Source organism: Ranitomeya variabilis, chromosome 4 (assembly GCF_051348905.1).
Source record: "Ranitomeya variabilis isolate aRanVar5 chromosome 4, aRanVar5.hap1, whole genome shotgun sequence".
In the NCBI taxonomy this organism is placed as follows: Eukaryota; Metazoa; Chordata; class Amphibia; order Anura; family Dendrobatidae; genus Ranitomeya; species Ranitomeya variabilis.
The window spans coordinates 270794206-270810076 of record NC_135235.1 but is presented as its reverse complement, the minus strand read 5'-3'; the positions used below and the strand labels follow the sequence as shown (position 1 = coordinate 270810076).

General features: G+C 43.1%; 2 protein-coding genes across 3 annotated transcripts in view; one reads left to right on the top strand and one right to left on the bottom strand.

Annotated features, from left to right (window-relative positions):
• Window positions 1-499: 499 nt before the first annotated feature.
• Window positions 500-15871, bottom strand: part of LOC143764379 (transmembrane protease serine 4-like) — a 41335-nt gene continuing 25963 nt past the window's right edge. For both annotated transcript variants that reach the window (XM_077249901.1, XM_077249900.1), the window contains 12 exons: window positions 15390-15432; window positions 14545-14919; window positions 11822-11974; window positions 9261-9384; window positions 8545-8643; window positions 7500-7540; window positions 7217-7379; window positions 5981-6147; window positions 3464-3562; window positions 3183-3319; window positions 2604-2759; window positions 500-1760 (listed from right to left, as the gene is read on the bottom strand). In XM_077249901.1, the coding sequence (XP_077106016.1) occupies window positions 1749-1760; window positions 2604-2759; window positions 3183-3319; window positions 3464-3562; window positions 5981-6147; window positions 7217-7379; window positions 7500-7540; window positions 8545-8643; window positions 9261-9384; window positions 11822-11974; window positions 14545-14919; window positions 15390-15432 (1569 nt within the window). In that variant the 3' untranslated portion in view covers window positions 500-1748. The remainder of the gene's footprint in view (window positions 1761-2603; window positions 2760-3182; window positions 3320-3463; window positions 3563-5980; window positions 6148-7216; window positions 7380-7499; window positions 7541-8544; window positions 8644-9260; window positions 9385-11821; window positions 11975-14544; window positions 14920-15389; window positions 15433-15871) is intronic.
• SMIM35 (small integral membrane protein 35) overlaps window positions 9336-15871 on the top strand; it is a 65193-nt gene continuing 58657 nt past the window's right edge. Inside the window, exon 1 of the mRNA XM_077249903.1 lies at window positions 9336-9428. The gene's annotated coding sequence lies outside the window, so the exon portion shown is untranslated. The remainder of the gene's footprint in view (window positions 9429-15871) is intronic.

Sequence of the window (15871 nt, the reverse complement as noted above, 5' to 3'; positions counted from 1 at the left end):
TCCACCATTTACAATAAGTGATGTCACAGCTCACCTCCTCCTCCTGTACAATGACTGATAACACCTCTATATACAGTAGATAACATAGGATCCACCATTCACAATAGGTGATGTCACAGCTCACCTCCTCCTGTACAATGACTGATAACACCTCTATATACAGTAGATATCCACCATTCACAATAGGCGGTGTCAGAGCTCACCTCCTCCTCCTATACAATCTCCTCTGCCCAGATTAGAGCATTCTCCAATTTCACTCCTATTCATACAGTCTATTGCAGCTACCATCTAATTGTAAGCTTAAAGTGGAAGTCCAAAATTACACCTAGTGGCCAGTGTGAGAATTGCAAGTGTATTTATTTTTTAATGTCTATAGCTCCAGTATCAGCCATAGCTTTCGGACAAGCGAGAGGTTGTCTCTAATCTCACACAGAACCACTTTAAATAAGGGACTTCGATGACAAAAAAAAAAAAAGTCAAGAGCAAATATGAGAAGTAATTGGTTTAGAAGTTATACTTTTTATTAAACAAATACATAAAAGTTACAGTAATAACAACATTTAATTGGCACTAAAAATTATATACACAGCTCACTTAGTTCCTAGATACATTATGTACAAAAATCAGAAGGCGTCTGAACAAGGAATAGCCACAGTGTGGACTGCGATTTACCCTTAGTCTCCTCTCCAGTAATAAAAACACCTGCAAAACACAGCCCATTTCCAATGTCATAAAATGAGAGCACTTTGTGGGGTGCTACACTACAGCTATGAGCTATAAACCTCCAGTGACCCCATTGTGGGGTAGCGCTCATTAATATATCAAGTTATAGGGTTAATCTAAAGAATAAACAAGCACTTCTCCAAGTGTAAACGTCGCTTTAATTTTTCTTTCATAAATCAATAGTAAAAACATAAAAATAAGCAACTTTGTAATATATCTTATCAGAGATATCTGCTTTTTTCTCCTCCTGGACTGATCTTTCACTCTCAATTCACAGGTAAAAGCTATAAATTTTGTATTTAGTGAAGACTGTCATTCCCCTGTTACAGAGATGGGAGATCACAGTTAGTGCTCAAAAAATTCCATGGAGAAAGAGGAGGCACAGACATTCTGCTGCAAGTTCTCCTATTCTCCATAGAACTTTATGAGCACAAACTGTCATCTATCTCCGTAATGGGAAAATCTGTATTTACACATGTGAAGACTCATATTACCAATATATTGAGAATGAATGATCAGTCCAGGAGGAGAAAAATGTGGATTTCTCTGATAAGATTTTACAAAGTTTCTAATTTTCCTTTGATTTATTAAAAAACAAAAATAAAGACGGTAGTGACTCATTAAGTGTCATACAGGATAAATATCAGCAGCTATATTAAAAGTGACTATTGGTAACGGTGCAACCATCTCAGCAATGCCCGGTGCGACGAGCGAGGGCTGAGAAATCCCTGTATAATCTTAATGGAGGTCTGCAAAAGGACAACGTGACTGCAAAACAGCCCGGAGACCGAGGAGGATGACGACGAAGTTCAGGGTTTTATAGTCATCTTATTCCTTGTAATTGGAGAGAACTGAAGAATCAGCAGCTCTGGACCCTCAGAGCGGAGGAGCAAGCCATCATCATCTTCTTAGAGAGACTAACACAGTAGTCATATCTCGTGCTCGACCCATAATCTTCACTAGGTCAGAAGGAGGTGGAAGAAGAAAATGTAATAAATAGGACAGGGGCAGATCCTCTGCAGGGGCTACAATTCTGCCTGAAAAGAAAAATAGAAACATGAATATGGATCAAGCATTCATGTTTGTCTGGCTCCTTCACCCCTCTTCTTCCCCTTTGCCCCTCCTTTCTACCCCTCCTCTTCCCCCATCCTGCTCTTGCTCCTTGTCTCTCACTCCTCTTCTTGCCCCTTTCCTCTTTTCCCTCATTCTACCTCATCCCCCTTTCCACTCCTCCTCTTGCCCCCTCTTCCCACCCATCCTCTTCCCCCCACCTCTTCCCCCTCCTTCCACCCCTTTGCCCCTCACTCGTCCTCTCACCTACCCACCCCTCTTGCCCCTCCTCTCGCCCTTTTGTCCCCATCGCTCTTCCTCTTGCCCCTCATCCCCCTTTACACCCCTCCTCTTGCCATCTCCTCTTCCTCATCCCCCTTGCCCCACCTCTTCCCCCTCCTTTCAGCCCTTTGCCCCCCACTCCTCTTGCCCTCTCTTCCTACCCCTTCTCTTATCCCCCCACCTCTTCCCCCTCCTTACACCCCTTTGCTCCTCTCACTCCTCTTGTCCCCTCTTTCCACCCCTCACCTCTTCCCCCTCTCATGCCCCTTTTTCCACCCCTCATCTCTTCCCCTCCTCTCATCCCTTGTCCGCCTCTTTCCATCCCTCACCCCTTGGCCCCTCTCACTCCTACTCATCCCTCTTCCCCCTTTGCCTCTCTCACTCTTCCTTTTGACCCATGGCCCCTCATCCTGCCTCTCCATCTATCTCCCCTTCTCTGCTCCTAAATTGCCCCTCCTCTCACCACTCCTTTTGCTTCCCCCCCAAATGTAATTTCCCTACAAGAAGAATATTTGTCAGGATGCAGAGCTGTCGGCAGAAGCAGTTACCTTCATTATTCCATACATCCATGACAGAAATGGCGGGACATATGTATATACTCCAACTTTGCTCGGTCGCCCGCAGCCGTCTCCCCAGCTGACAATACCAACTTGTTCCCAGCGTGAATTTTCACCCAAATACACCAAAGGTCCTCCACTGTCGCCCTAGAAAAGAAAGTTTATTTTCATCCTTCTGATACATAAACTGTATATATGATAAAATATGAAAGATTTTGCAGTTTAATACATCAGTGACTTGGCAGTCTATTCTCTCAAATGCCATTAGTGATGGTGGCCAGCTCTGGAGAGCAGTAGGGTATGGGGTCTCATTGGCTTCTCGTCTGTTTTGGGGTACTTTTCCCCTCGTCCCTGTGGAGCCTAAGCAGTGTTAAAGAATTTCTGAGGAGCAACATCCCAAAACAGCCGGCAGTAGATTTGCTTATTACAATCCCGTTGAAAGCCTCGTAAAGGGTTGGACATTGGAGGAAGCAACCTGGAAGTAAAACGATGACACTACCAGAATTATCTTTCCCTCCAAAAGGGAACCAATTTGCCTCAAACTGTGCTGAAAGCAAATGAAAAAGGTACCTGACAAGTGTCGAGCCCACCCGAGAGTCGGCCGGCGCACAGCATGGTATCCGTCACTTGACCGTAATACTCCTGGTTGCAAACACTTCTGGATATTAAATTGATAGAGACTCTCTGAAGGGTGGAGGCCAAGGTTGCTGTAAAGGGGAAAAATTTAGAGAAATGAGCCAAAAAAAAAAAAAAATGAAAAAAATTGATTGGATTAAAGTCAAATTAGAGGAAGGACAGATCTGGAAAAACAAGGCAAAATTTGACAGAAATGACTTCCAACATAAACGTACCTCCTCCTTCCACAGTGTGACCCCAGCCTGTCACCGACAATGGTGCGTTATCCGGCAAGCTGATATCAAACCCTGGAAGACAGATCGCCTGTATGGAATCTAGGATGTCAAAGATGGAAAAAAAGAGTTTGGTCAGTGAAAATAAAGGTGGACACAAACTAGAAGAGCAGGTCTCCTCCATCCATGGTCAGCAAATTCTGGGAGTTCTCATTTAACAACTTTGGTGGTTTGAAAGCTATATACTTTATTTAGCATCCAGCTGAAAAAGACAGCTAAGTGGAGCATTAACTATCGAATGGTACTCTGCTCATAACATTTCTACCAAACGTCTAGGAATAATACACAATGCCCTACATTCTTATCCAGTAGGAGCCCATTATAGAGAAGACCTCTATTTGCAGAATTTTGCATTACCATATTTTATTCACAAATTTTCCATCTAGGCTCAAAGATCCTGCCATTTTAGTTATTTGAAAAAGGAGCAATCCGCTCCCCCATCCAGGTGCTCGGCACTTCAGTAATAGCAACGGTCCAAATGATAGTCGGCACTCACATCTTCTTAAGAGAATTGCTTTTTTGATCCAGTAGTATAAAAAAGGCACAAAAAAAAATAAATGGTAGAACACAACAGCGCAAAAATTAAAAAAAAGTTAGAAAAATATCGGCTGTGCTTCTTGGTCCTTTGTCCTTGACCTTGCCCCATGTAGGTCTGAAATATGTTGCCTGGGAGCGCAGCAGATATTTACTTGCTGACTTTTTAATTTTTGTGATGTTGTACCATTTTTTGTGTCTTTTATAATGAATCAATTCATAAATTCTTTTAAGAAGATGTGAGTGCTGGCTAGTGTTTGAACTGTTAATTTTAGTTATTGACGAGTCTATTCAGGATGGTCCTTTGTGTCTATGTGCAGATTCCTTCATTGGTGATATTTGGGTTTTTTTTTTTCGTTGTGGAATAAGGAAATAGTGCATATATGAAAGAAGGCTAAAAAAATATAAACTGCATAGTCATATAGCATTGTGCCTGGAATGTGGAAGGTGAGAAGACGGATCCAAAAATATCCTGCTTGCTCTTCGGGAACGGTGCACAGTTACATGCAGACGAGTCCATTAATAGAAGCCTCTAACCCAATCCTGTCTAATCTGATGACAATAGCTCCAAGTTATGAGGTCTGTGACGAATGGCCGTGGCACGGATGACACACAGGTCCCGTTTCATTGTACCTCTGCATCCATTGACCAGCCAATCTAAAACTATGCTCAGACAATCCCAACCCCTTTTACTTTTCGTGCTATCCTTTATTCCACCCACATTCCTAAGACCCATTTATTTCTGCACCAACATCACTGTTCGAAGGTTTGGGGTTTTTTGGGGGCTTTTTTCCCTTTTTTTTGCAGAATGAGTTAAAACAAAATGATCCAGCAATATGATTTTCCAAGGTCAGTACAATCACGGAGATACCAAACATTTACAGTTTAAAAAATTAAAAAATAAACTTTGTAAAGCAAGTTTGGTTTGTTTGGCCATTTCTGACGACAACTTTTTCTCTCCTCAATGCAGCTGTGTTAGGGCTTATTTTTTGTGTGAAGAGCTGTAGTTTTTAACGGCAGTTTTGATAACTATATTGCATAGTTTGGTGAGGAGCAAAGCAAGTGGCAAGTTTAAAGTTTTTGTTTTACTGTATTGGTTAACATTTATTTATGGACTCAGTGATACTAAATATTCTTATTTTAACTTTTTTTCCCCTTAATTTTTTTTTAGTCCCCCAAGGGACTTGCTGGCTTATGCTATATAACAAAATACCTTAAAAAAAAATCAGTATATATTAAGTTTAATAAATCTCCCCATAAGCCCAAGGTTGAGCTTCATGCGAGCACCAATATATTGGGCTCATAGTAGCCAGTAGTGATGACCATGGTGTTAGCTGACCATGCTCTGGTGCTAGCCCAGTGTCTTCGGTGTGCTCAAAAAATATGTTCAAGTCCCCATGGCTGCATATCTCGCGGCTGTTCTACAGGCAATCTTTGCATGTGTTGTTGCTGTCAAACAACCATGAGACATGCAGCCGCAGGGACTCTGACATTTTTCAAGCACGCGGAAGACACTCGGTTAGCACCCAAGCATGGTCAGATAACACCTTATCCCAGCACGCTCGCTTATAACTAGTAGGCACCCAAATGCCAACATAACTAATTTACCCAGAGTTGTTAAAACCGCTTAAATGCTGCGATCAGAGACTGGCAGTGGCAGCCAAGTGGTTAAACAGCAGTAATCATCGCTTGCTCCAGTCGCTGCTGTTCCAGCACAGGTGTAATCTGTATAACACCTTCTCTCTAAAGTCTAAAAACATTCAACAGGCGAGACGTTTTGATGGGCGGGGGTTGAGTCAGAAGTGATCAGTCACAAAATCTGGCACGCGTTTCATACACCACATTTTCCAACTGGATTTAGTCTAATTTAGGAATCTTACATCTGAAAATGGTGCAGAATGGACAGTAATAACAAAACATAGTTACCCGAGAAGGTCAGATCGCTCTTCAGTTTAAGAATGGCAATGTCATACGGCCTTAGGTCCAGGTTGTACAAGGTGTGAATGAAGATCTTATCCACTTGTGATGCAAAGAGGTAGGTAAGAGTGGAGAGTCCGGCCTGAACGCGCCATCGGTCCACCTGCTGCTCGCCTCTAGATGCGGAGAAGTTGGAATTATCTATAGGCAACATCACCACGCTGAAATATTATATCTCACTGCCGTGCCGGGGCTTGTTTTATGCAGGACAAATTGTAGATTAGGATGACAATAGTTTACTATTTTAGGTACTGAAAGAGCGAGGGAAAACAGCGAGGGCGAAGGGAGACGGCGATGGCAAGAGGGCGAGGGAAACAGCGAGGGCGAGGGAAACAGCGAGGGCGAGGGAAACAGCGAGGGCGAGGGAAACAGCGAGGGCTAGAGTGAAAATGTATTATATAATATATACATTTTAGATTTTACTTGTTTTAGATAGTGAACTTTAAAAAAAAAAAAAGAAGAAATATGGCAGCTATGGGGGGGGGGGGGGGGGGCTTCAGTAGGATCTTGCCAAGCGACAGTGGCATCTACGGGGTTAAAACGTGCTCAGTCACTGAAGTTAGAGGCAGGTGCCGACTTTGTATGGTTGAGACATGGACTTCTATAATTGTACCGACCCCCTAATGGTGCGAATCTGCGACTAGTGCGATAGCCATCTCGCAGAGGAATGCTAACTAATCTACATTTTTGTTTCCCCTCCCCCAATATGTTGCATCACCGATAAGACACCATATTTGATTGGTCTCTTTAAGGCTCGGGTCACACGACTGTATTTTCTCTCATCCAAGAAAATGGTTCCGATTATGCTTATCGCACTGATCAGAGGAGAGAAGATGGAAATAAAAATCTACATGTTCTCCATTCTCGCAGTCCATGAAAACGAGACTTTAGTTGGAGGTCACCTAAGTGCGGTTCAATTGTTCCCCCATGGACTTGCATGGCCAAGTGCGACCCAAATATCAGATGAAAATTGGGCTGTGATTATTTATCTTCCCTTGAACTGACTGTTAGATGGTAAAAAATAAAATAAAATGGGACATGTGCACGGCCTCCTAGAACATTGGTCCGAGAGCGATCCGATGTTTTGTCAGATCTCACTTGGACCAAAAATACAGGCGTCTGCACCTTCCCTAATGAGAACTGGTATCCATATATACTGTACATATACACAAGACCATGACTTACTTTTGGAAGCAATGTGCCGCACTTAGGATAATGCGGGGAGTAAGGACGCATCCTCCGCACGAGTGCTGCCCCAAGTACTGCAGGCTGACCTGGCAGGGGGAATGCTCGATAGAGGAGTCCTGTCCTCCGATAATTCGTTGTTTATCATGATTAGCACCACAGGCTAAAAAAGGGACAAAGTGAAATAAATGAGACTTAAAGGACTTCCGAAGAATCTACGCACCCAAAACACGCGAGCCGAGGACTAGTCAGGAGATCCGGCATAGACAGCGATAATACTCACTTATACAGCTGAGCGACACAACGCTGCCAGACGAGCAGGTGCTGAAAAATCAGAAGGCACCCCAATGAGCAGAGAGTCTAGGTAAAAGGCAAATACGACCATATCCAATTTTCCCACTGTTCGGCTATGTTCCCACAATGAGCTTTTGGTGAGTTTTTGATGTTGCAGATTTTCAGCACCCATTAAGTAAAATAGGCTACTTGCATCTTTACGCAGCATAAAAAATAAAAATAAAAAAAAAAAAAAAAAAAAAAATCACCCAAAACTCATTGTGGGAATGTAGCCTTAATAGAACTATTCACACTTGTAATTTTTTTTTTAATGGATCCGTGTGCCGAATCCATTTAGCTCATCGTTTGTTCTATTCTCATCCGTTTTTGCAGATCAGAATGAGCCATTTAAGTCCAAGCAGATCTGAAAAAAATTAACCAGCAATTTGTCATCCGTTTTTAGTGGACCAACCATGGAATGAAAAAAAAAAAAAAAAAAAGTTCAAACACTTTATATTTCCTTCAGTTTTATTTATAAAAAAAAAAAAAAGGGAAGCACTATAATGCACTTTACCTTCCATTTTAAAAACTTGGCCCATAAACCAGAGAGACCCCATAATAATCCGCAATGCCCCTTTATTTCCATTTTAAATGTTATGAAACTCATCCGTTTCGAACATTAATTCTGTGTATTCCAAAAAAATGGAACAGAATGTCCAAAAGGAAGTGTGAACATAGCCCAAGGCTAATACAGTCGGAGACCCTAAGTCCTGGCTATGATAAAGAGGATCATCTTGGAGTTTGGTCTACTCCATTTTTTTAGGACCGGACAGACAAAATTAACGTTCAAAACATGGCTTTCTTCGATAAAAGGACCCAAATGGCACCAGGCGGGTCGGGTAAAGTTTCCATTCGGATGGTTTTCATAGGAAAAAAAAAAAAAAAAAGTAGTAGCGCTACATGCTAGAAGAGGCTCCGACCCAAGTGTGAACCTAGACAAAGAGGGATTAATGTGAACGATAACGTACATTGGCTATTTCTAGACTTTTACTCACCCAAAAAGAGGATTGACCTCTATCCCATGACTGCCGAGCTGAATGGTACTGAACGGCCCATTGATATCACTTCTAGTTACAAAGGTAAATGTAGGGTTACTGAAACAGAAGAACAGAATGGGTTTTATTCTCAGCGTCTGCCTCTATATGTGATTCCTACCACAGAGGAGCGGTCATGTGTTATTGTATCGACTACAGACTATTTCATGGATAGGGTGTAAATATACAGAAATAGACTCACAGATCAATAAACAGCACAATGTTGTAGAACTATATACTTTATATTTTACATGCTATAGAGGTTCTGGAGAAGATGCTACTCTAACTGCAACCACTAGAGGGCAGGCGCCAACCTCATTTATGTTATGGAAGGAGTCCTATCTGGTCTGGGACAAGTCAAAGCAAGGAACATTCTTTGCTTTAGGGCTTTACTGCAAATTCTGTAGAGCTGCAAGCCTAAGCAAGCTGTATCTTAAAAGAGGCAAGCAAGATTCTGATTCAGATACAATGCTTAAAAAGAAAAAAAAAAAAAAAAAAAAAAAAAAGTCTTACTCATTGAAATAAAAAAAAAAAAGACAAAAATAAAAACCCCAGACAACTAATTCTTACTGCCCAGATCTGACCTTGCACAAGCCACTTATACACTGTGACCACTTTTATTTACTGGTGATTACAGTCAGTGGTTATTAATCATCATTTCTTTGAATAAAATATACCTAGAGTATCCCAGCTCCGCACAGACAGCTTTAGCTCTTGCAGCATCAAAACCATCATAACAAATGTAGTTCCACCTTCCATAGCCGTAGATCTGTGCGATTGAGTTGGAGTCTGTCAGCCGGACTGTGAAACAAGAACAAACAAACAAGAGTATTGCGCCTGGTAAGGTACGAACTGTATTGTATTATTACTAGTCATACAGTCATGGCCAAAAGTATTGACACCCCTGCAATTCTGTTAGATAATACTCAGTTTCTTCCTGAAAATGATTGCAAACACATTCTTTGGTATTATTTTCATTTAATTTGTCTTAAATGAAAAAACACAAAAAGAATTGTTCTAAAGCCAAATTGGATATAATTCCACACCAAACATAAAAAAGGGGGTGGACAAAAGTATTGGCACTGTTCGAAAAATCATGTGATGCTTCTCTAATTTGTGTAATTAACAGCACCTGTAACTTACCTGTGGCACCTAACAGGTGTTGGCAATAACTAAATCACACTTGCAGCCAGTTGACATGGATTAAAGTTGACTCAACCTGTGTCCTTATGTGTACCACATTGAGCATGGAGAAAAGAAAGAAGACCAAAGAACTGTCTGAGGACTTGAGACACCAAATTGTGAGGAAGCATGAGCAATCTCAAGGCTACAAGTCCATCTCCAAAGACCTGAATGTTCCTGTGTCTACCGTGCGCAGTGTCATCAAGAAGTTTAAAGCCCATGGCACTGTGGCTAACCTCCCAAGATGTGGACGGAAAAGAAAAATTGACAAGAGATTTCAACACAAGATTGTGCGGATGTTGGATAAAGAACCTCGACTAACATCCAAACAAGTTCAAGCTGCCCTGCAGTCCGAGGGTACAACAGTGTCAACCCGTACTATCCGTAGGCATCTGAATGAAAAGGACTGTGTGGTAGGAGACCCAGGAAGACCCCACTTCTTACACCGAGAAAATAAAAAAGCCAGGCTGGTTTGCCAAAACTTACCTGAAAAAGCCTAAAATGTTTTGGAAGAATGTTCTCTGGTCAGATGAGACAAAAGTAGAGCTTTTTGAGCAAAGGCATCAACATAGAGTTTACAGGAGAAAAAAGAGGCATTCAAAGAAAAGAACATGGTCCCTACAGTCAAACATGGCGGAGGTTCCCTGATGTTTTAGGGTTGCTTTGCTGCCTCTGGCACTGGACTGCTTGACCGTGTGCATGGCATTATGAAGTCTGAAGACTACCAACAAATTTTGCAGCATAATGTAGGGCCCAGTGTGAGAAAGCTGGGTCTCCCTCAGAGGTCATGGGTCTTCCAGCAGGACAATGACCCAAAACACACTTCAAAAAGCACTAGAAAATGGTTTGAGAGACAGCACTGGAGACTTCTAAGGTGGCCGATAATGAGTCTAGACCTGAATCCCATAGAACACCTGTGGAGAGATCTAAAAATGGCAGTTTGGAGAAGGCACCCTTCAAATATCAGGGACCTGGAGCAGTTTGCCAAAGAAGAATGGTCTAAAATTCCAGCAGAGCATTGTAAGAAACTCATTGATGGTTACCGGAAGCGGTTGGTCGCAGTTATTTTGGCTAAAGGTTGTGCAACCAAGTATTAGGCTGAGGGTGCCAATACTTTTGTCTGGCCCATTTTTTAAGTTTTGTGTGAAATGATCAATGTTTTGCTTTTTGCTTCATTCTCTTTTGTGTTTTTTCATTTAAGACAAATTAAATAAAGATAATACTACCAAAGAATTTGTGTTTGCAATGATTTTCAGGAAGAAACTGAGTATTATCTGACAGAATTTCAGGGGTGTGAATACTTTTGGCCATGACTGTATATAACTGTGCTTTGGTTTCTTAAGGCATATTTCGGGTCCAACTGGTCTAATTGAGACTGAAATATACAGTCCCTTTAAGTAAAGAGAGAGGGGCCGTTATATAGGGTGACAGAAGCTCATGGGTGGAGCTGCAATATATGTGGGTGACAGAAGCTCATGGGTGGAGCTACTATATATGGGTGACAGAAGCTCATGGGTGGAGCTACAATATATATGGGTGACAGAAGCTCATGGGTGGAGCTAGATAGGGCACTTACTGCAAAATTAAATTTTTTTATTTAATTTTCTCATCAACTTTAAAAATTGCTTGCTTATCTCCTTTAAAAAAAGGAGTGTCTGCCTTGGACAGGTTCCTTTCAATACGAGCTTGGGTTATCTAATGTTGCAGCTTCTAGACAGTGTGGCAGAATGAACTGCTTTGCTTGAACATACAGCAACCAATAATCCTCACAAAATGGATTCCTGTAGAGAACGGACAAAAAAAAAAAAAAAAAGACCCGAGAGGTCATGCAGTAAAAAACCTGCTACACATAGCAACAAACTGCAACAGTTAGCACAGCGCCATCTACTATCCGCTCAAGAAAATTAAAGCATAAGCCTGCAGCTGTTGCACAGTCCAAGGCCTAATTAGCTGTTCAGTGGCTGCGGCTAACAAGCATCCAAATCCCCCATAGCGCCTCCGCAGGTGAAAATTAGCATTACAGTCTATGTAGTGAACGGTGTTGGGGAATACTCACCCATGGAGTTATTGCTATAATCTACTCTCTGAACACAACGCAATTCATCTTCATTGCCGCTACAGTCCTGCACCCCATCACACCATTTATCCAAGGGAATGAACTTAAAGGATTTGGTGCAGAAGAAGTAGTAATTATCTAGGACCACCTTAACTGTAAAGTAAAAAAATGAAACTATTGTAAATGAGTTTTTACCACCTCTACAAAGCGTAAAGTAATAAGAAAAAGTAGTGCTCAAATAGTGTGCATGGGGTACAGTGGACGCTTGGTCCCGTGAGGGTCCCCTGCGATTATCACTTGTCACATAACCTGCAGATAAGAATAATTTGGATCTGTATTCATCAGTCTTCAGTGAGCTCCCCCTTGTGGTGCCTGCGGACAGCACAAGATCTATCTGGAGTATATGACTGACACAGTTATGACACCTGCAGAACCTCCTCTGGGCAGAGAAAGCTGCAAGATAGAGCTCAACAAGATATATATATATATATATATATATATATATATATATATATATATATATATATATATATATACATATATACACACTGCTCAAAAAAATAAAGGGAACTCTTAAACAGAATATAACTCCAAGTAAATCAAACTGTCCACTTAGGAAGCAACACTGATTGACAATCAATTTCACATGCTGTTGTGCAAATGGAATAGACAATAGATGGAAATTATTGGCAATTATCAAGACACCCCCTATAAAGGAGTGGTTCTGCAGGTGGGGACCACAGACCACATCTCCGTACCAATGCTTTCTGGCTGAGGTTTTGGTCACTCCTGAATGTTGGTTGTGCTTTCACACTTGTGGTAGCAGGAGACGGACTCTACAACCCACACAAGTGGCTCAGGTAGTGCAGCTCATCCAGGTTGCACATCAATGCAAGCTGTGGCAAGAAGGTTTGCTGTGTCTGTCAGCGTAGTGTCCAGAGGCTGGAGGCGCTAGCAGGAGACAGGCCAGTACACCAGGAGACATGGAGGGGGCCGTAGGAGGGCAACCACCCAGCAGCAGGACCTCTACCTCAGCCATTGTGTAAGGAGGAACAGGAGGAGCACTGCCAGAGCCTTGCAAAATGACCTTCAGCAGTCCACAAATGTGCATGTGTCTGCACAAATGGTTAGAAAACGACTCCATGAGGATGTTTGCGTGCCCGACGTCCACAGATGGGGGTTGTGCTCACTGCCCAACACCGTGCAGGACGCTTGGCATTTGCCACAGAACACCAGGATTGGCAAATTCGCCACTGGCGCCGCGTGCTCTTCACAAATGAAAGTAGGTTCACACTGAGCACATGTAACAGATGTGAGAGTCTGGAGAGCGATCTGCTGCCTGCAACATCCTTCAGCATGACCGGTTTGGCAGTGGGTCAGTAATGGTGTGGGGTGGCATTTCTTTGGAGGGCCGCACAGTCCATGCTCGCCAGAGGTAGCCTGACTGCCATTAGGTATTGAGATGAGCTCCTCAGACCCCTTGCGAGACCTTATAATGGTGCAGGTGGCCCTGGGTTCCTCCAAATGCAGGACAATGCCAGACCTCATGTGGCTGGAGTGTGTCAGCAGTTCCTGCAAGATGAAGGCATTGAAGCTATGGACTGGCCCGCCCATTCCCCAGACCTGAATCTGATTGAACACATCTGGGACATCATGTCTCGCACCATCCACCAACGTCACGTTGCACCACAGACTGTCCAGGAGTTGGCAGATGCATTAGTCCAGGTCTGGGAGGAGATCCCTCAGGAGACCATCCGCCGCCTCATCAGGAGCATGCCCAGGCGTTGTAGGGAGGTCATACAGGCACGTGGAGGCCACACACACTACTGAGTATCATTTCCTTGTTTTGAGGCATTTCCACTTAAGTTGGACCAGCCTGTAATTTGATTTTCTACTTTGATTTTGAGTATCGTTCCAAATCCAGACCTCCATTGATTAATACATTTGATTTCCATTGATGATTGTTGTGTGATTTTGTTGTCAGCACATTCAGCTTTGTACAGAGCAAAGTATTTAATGAGAATATTTCATTCATTCAGATCTAAGATGTGTTGAGAGTTCCCTTTATTTTTTTGAGCAGTGTATAATATAAAGAAAATAAATATATTTTAATATATTAAAAAAGTTGAAGAAATACTGTATATTTTGTGGCAGGGTGACTGGCACAGTAAGAGGCGAGATGGTTCACTGCGCATGTTGACGTCAGAGGTATGAAACAAGGATATTTTCCTCCAGCACACTAAGTGTTATGAGGGTTAAAGAAAGCTGCATACATGGGCTGGTTTTATGAGAGTACTCAGAGTGGGAGGGTGCTCACCAAATCTCCTCCTGCAGAGCTGACATTGGCATGTGTGTTAACAGGACCTGTGATGAGGTCACAGACAGGTGATCATCACATGGTCTGGGTTAAAAAGCCTGTGTGGAGTGTCAGTGGGGTGTGTGTGTCTTGGGAGAGGAGGTGCTCCCACAGATCTCCAAGGAGGAGTGAAGGACATTGCCAGGTGTGGGTGTCTTGAGAAAGGACTGTTATACTTTGTTTTGCTTTCCATTAAGCCAGGAAGGCTCTGCGTTTGTTTTCTGATCCCTGCCTTGGTGTATGCTGACTTTAATAAACCAGCAGGTGTTTTACCACCAAAGTGTTTGTGTCTACCTGAGGAAGCAGCTAAGCGTGGCAACCCCTCACAATATACACCAAGAAAAAAAAAAGGACTCTTTGTACTTACTTAGAATGCCTATAACGGCGAGAGAAGCCAAGATGAGCACCACAGTTGTGATTGGGACACAGTATCTTCTAAGTGCGGAAACTCTTCTGATCTTGTAGACTAAAGGATTAGCTCCAGGTCTTGTATTCGGCCTTGGGGTACCTCGGACAGGGCCTGGTGTCCTCGTTGGACCCGCCGGCCTAGAGGCAGCAGGTTGGGCAGGTCCTGGTGGTCTGTTGGCCGGAGCTGGATTACGGGCAGGTCCTGGGGTAACACGAGTAGGTCCTGTTAGAGCACTATTAGGTCCTGAGGGTTGAGCGTTAGTCCTTGGGGTGGCTGGTGCTGGCTGCGATGATACAGCCGGCTGCGCAGGGTTGCTTGCTCTTTCATTAGCACCTGTAATGGCCAAAACCAAAGTTACTGGTGGAAAATCAACAGGTCCAATGAGCCACATTCAGCCCCATAGATGACTGACAGGGTCTGTGTGATGTCTGATTCATGAGATTTACGAGGAGCGATCAAGAGTGGAGGTGGGCAGGGAGTGAAAATGCAAGTTTTGCCACGGCAGCAGAACTTTCCTTTGAGATGTATATGGGTTTGTGCCATATGATATGTACACATGGTACAAAACATGTTCGCACCGGCTTCATACAATGGCACCTGCATGACGGCACTTGTAGTTAGTAAACAGCATGTTCTCCAGCGAGGCTCCGTCATCAATAATGGTTCTACATCACTGAGGTCAAGCAGTGCAGGATTGTATCCCGAATAGACCCATTGTGTGTAACTATGGGATAAGGACAGCCATCACACCCCACGAGAGCTCCAAGCCCAGGCCGTCTAGAGAAACACTGGCCTAGTCTTACCTGTACTGTTCAGAGGAGATGCAATGTCCTCCTCGCTCGTACTCTGTAACACAAAAGAATGGAATTAAAAGAGAACATGTCAATCAACCAAAAAAAAATACAGATTAATTCTTGCAGTTTTTATCAGAGCCTCATATTAACAATCTACAATCTGGTTTCCGCCCCCATCACTCAACTGAGACAAACTTGACCAAAATCACTAACGACCTACTTACAGCCAAAGCTAACGGACAATACTCTGTACTCCTCCTTCTAGACCTGTCCTCTGCCTTCGACACAGTTGACCACTGCCTCCTACTACAGATCATCTCCTCCTTTGGCATCAAAGACCTCGCCCTATCCTGGATCTCCTCATACCTTTCCAACCGCACATTCAGCGTCTCACACTCCCACACTACCTCCTCATCCCACCCTTTCTCTGTTGGAGTCCCCCAAGGCTCTGTTCTAGGACCCCTACTCTTCTCAATCTATACACTTGGCCT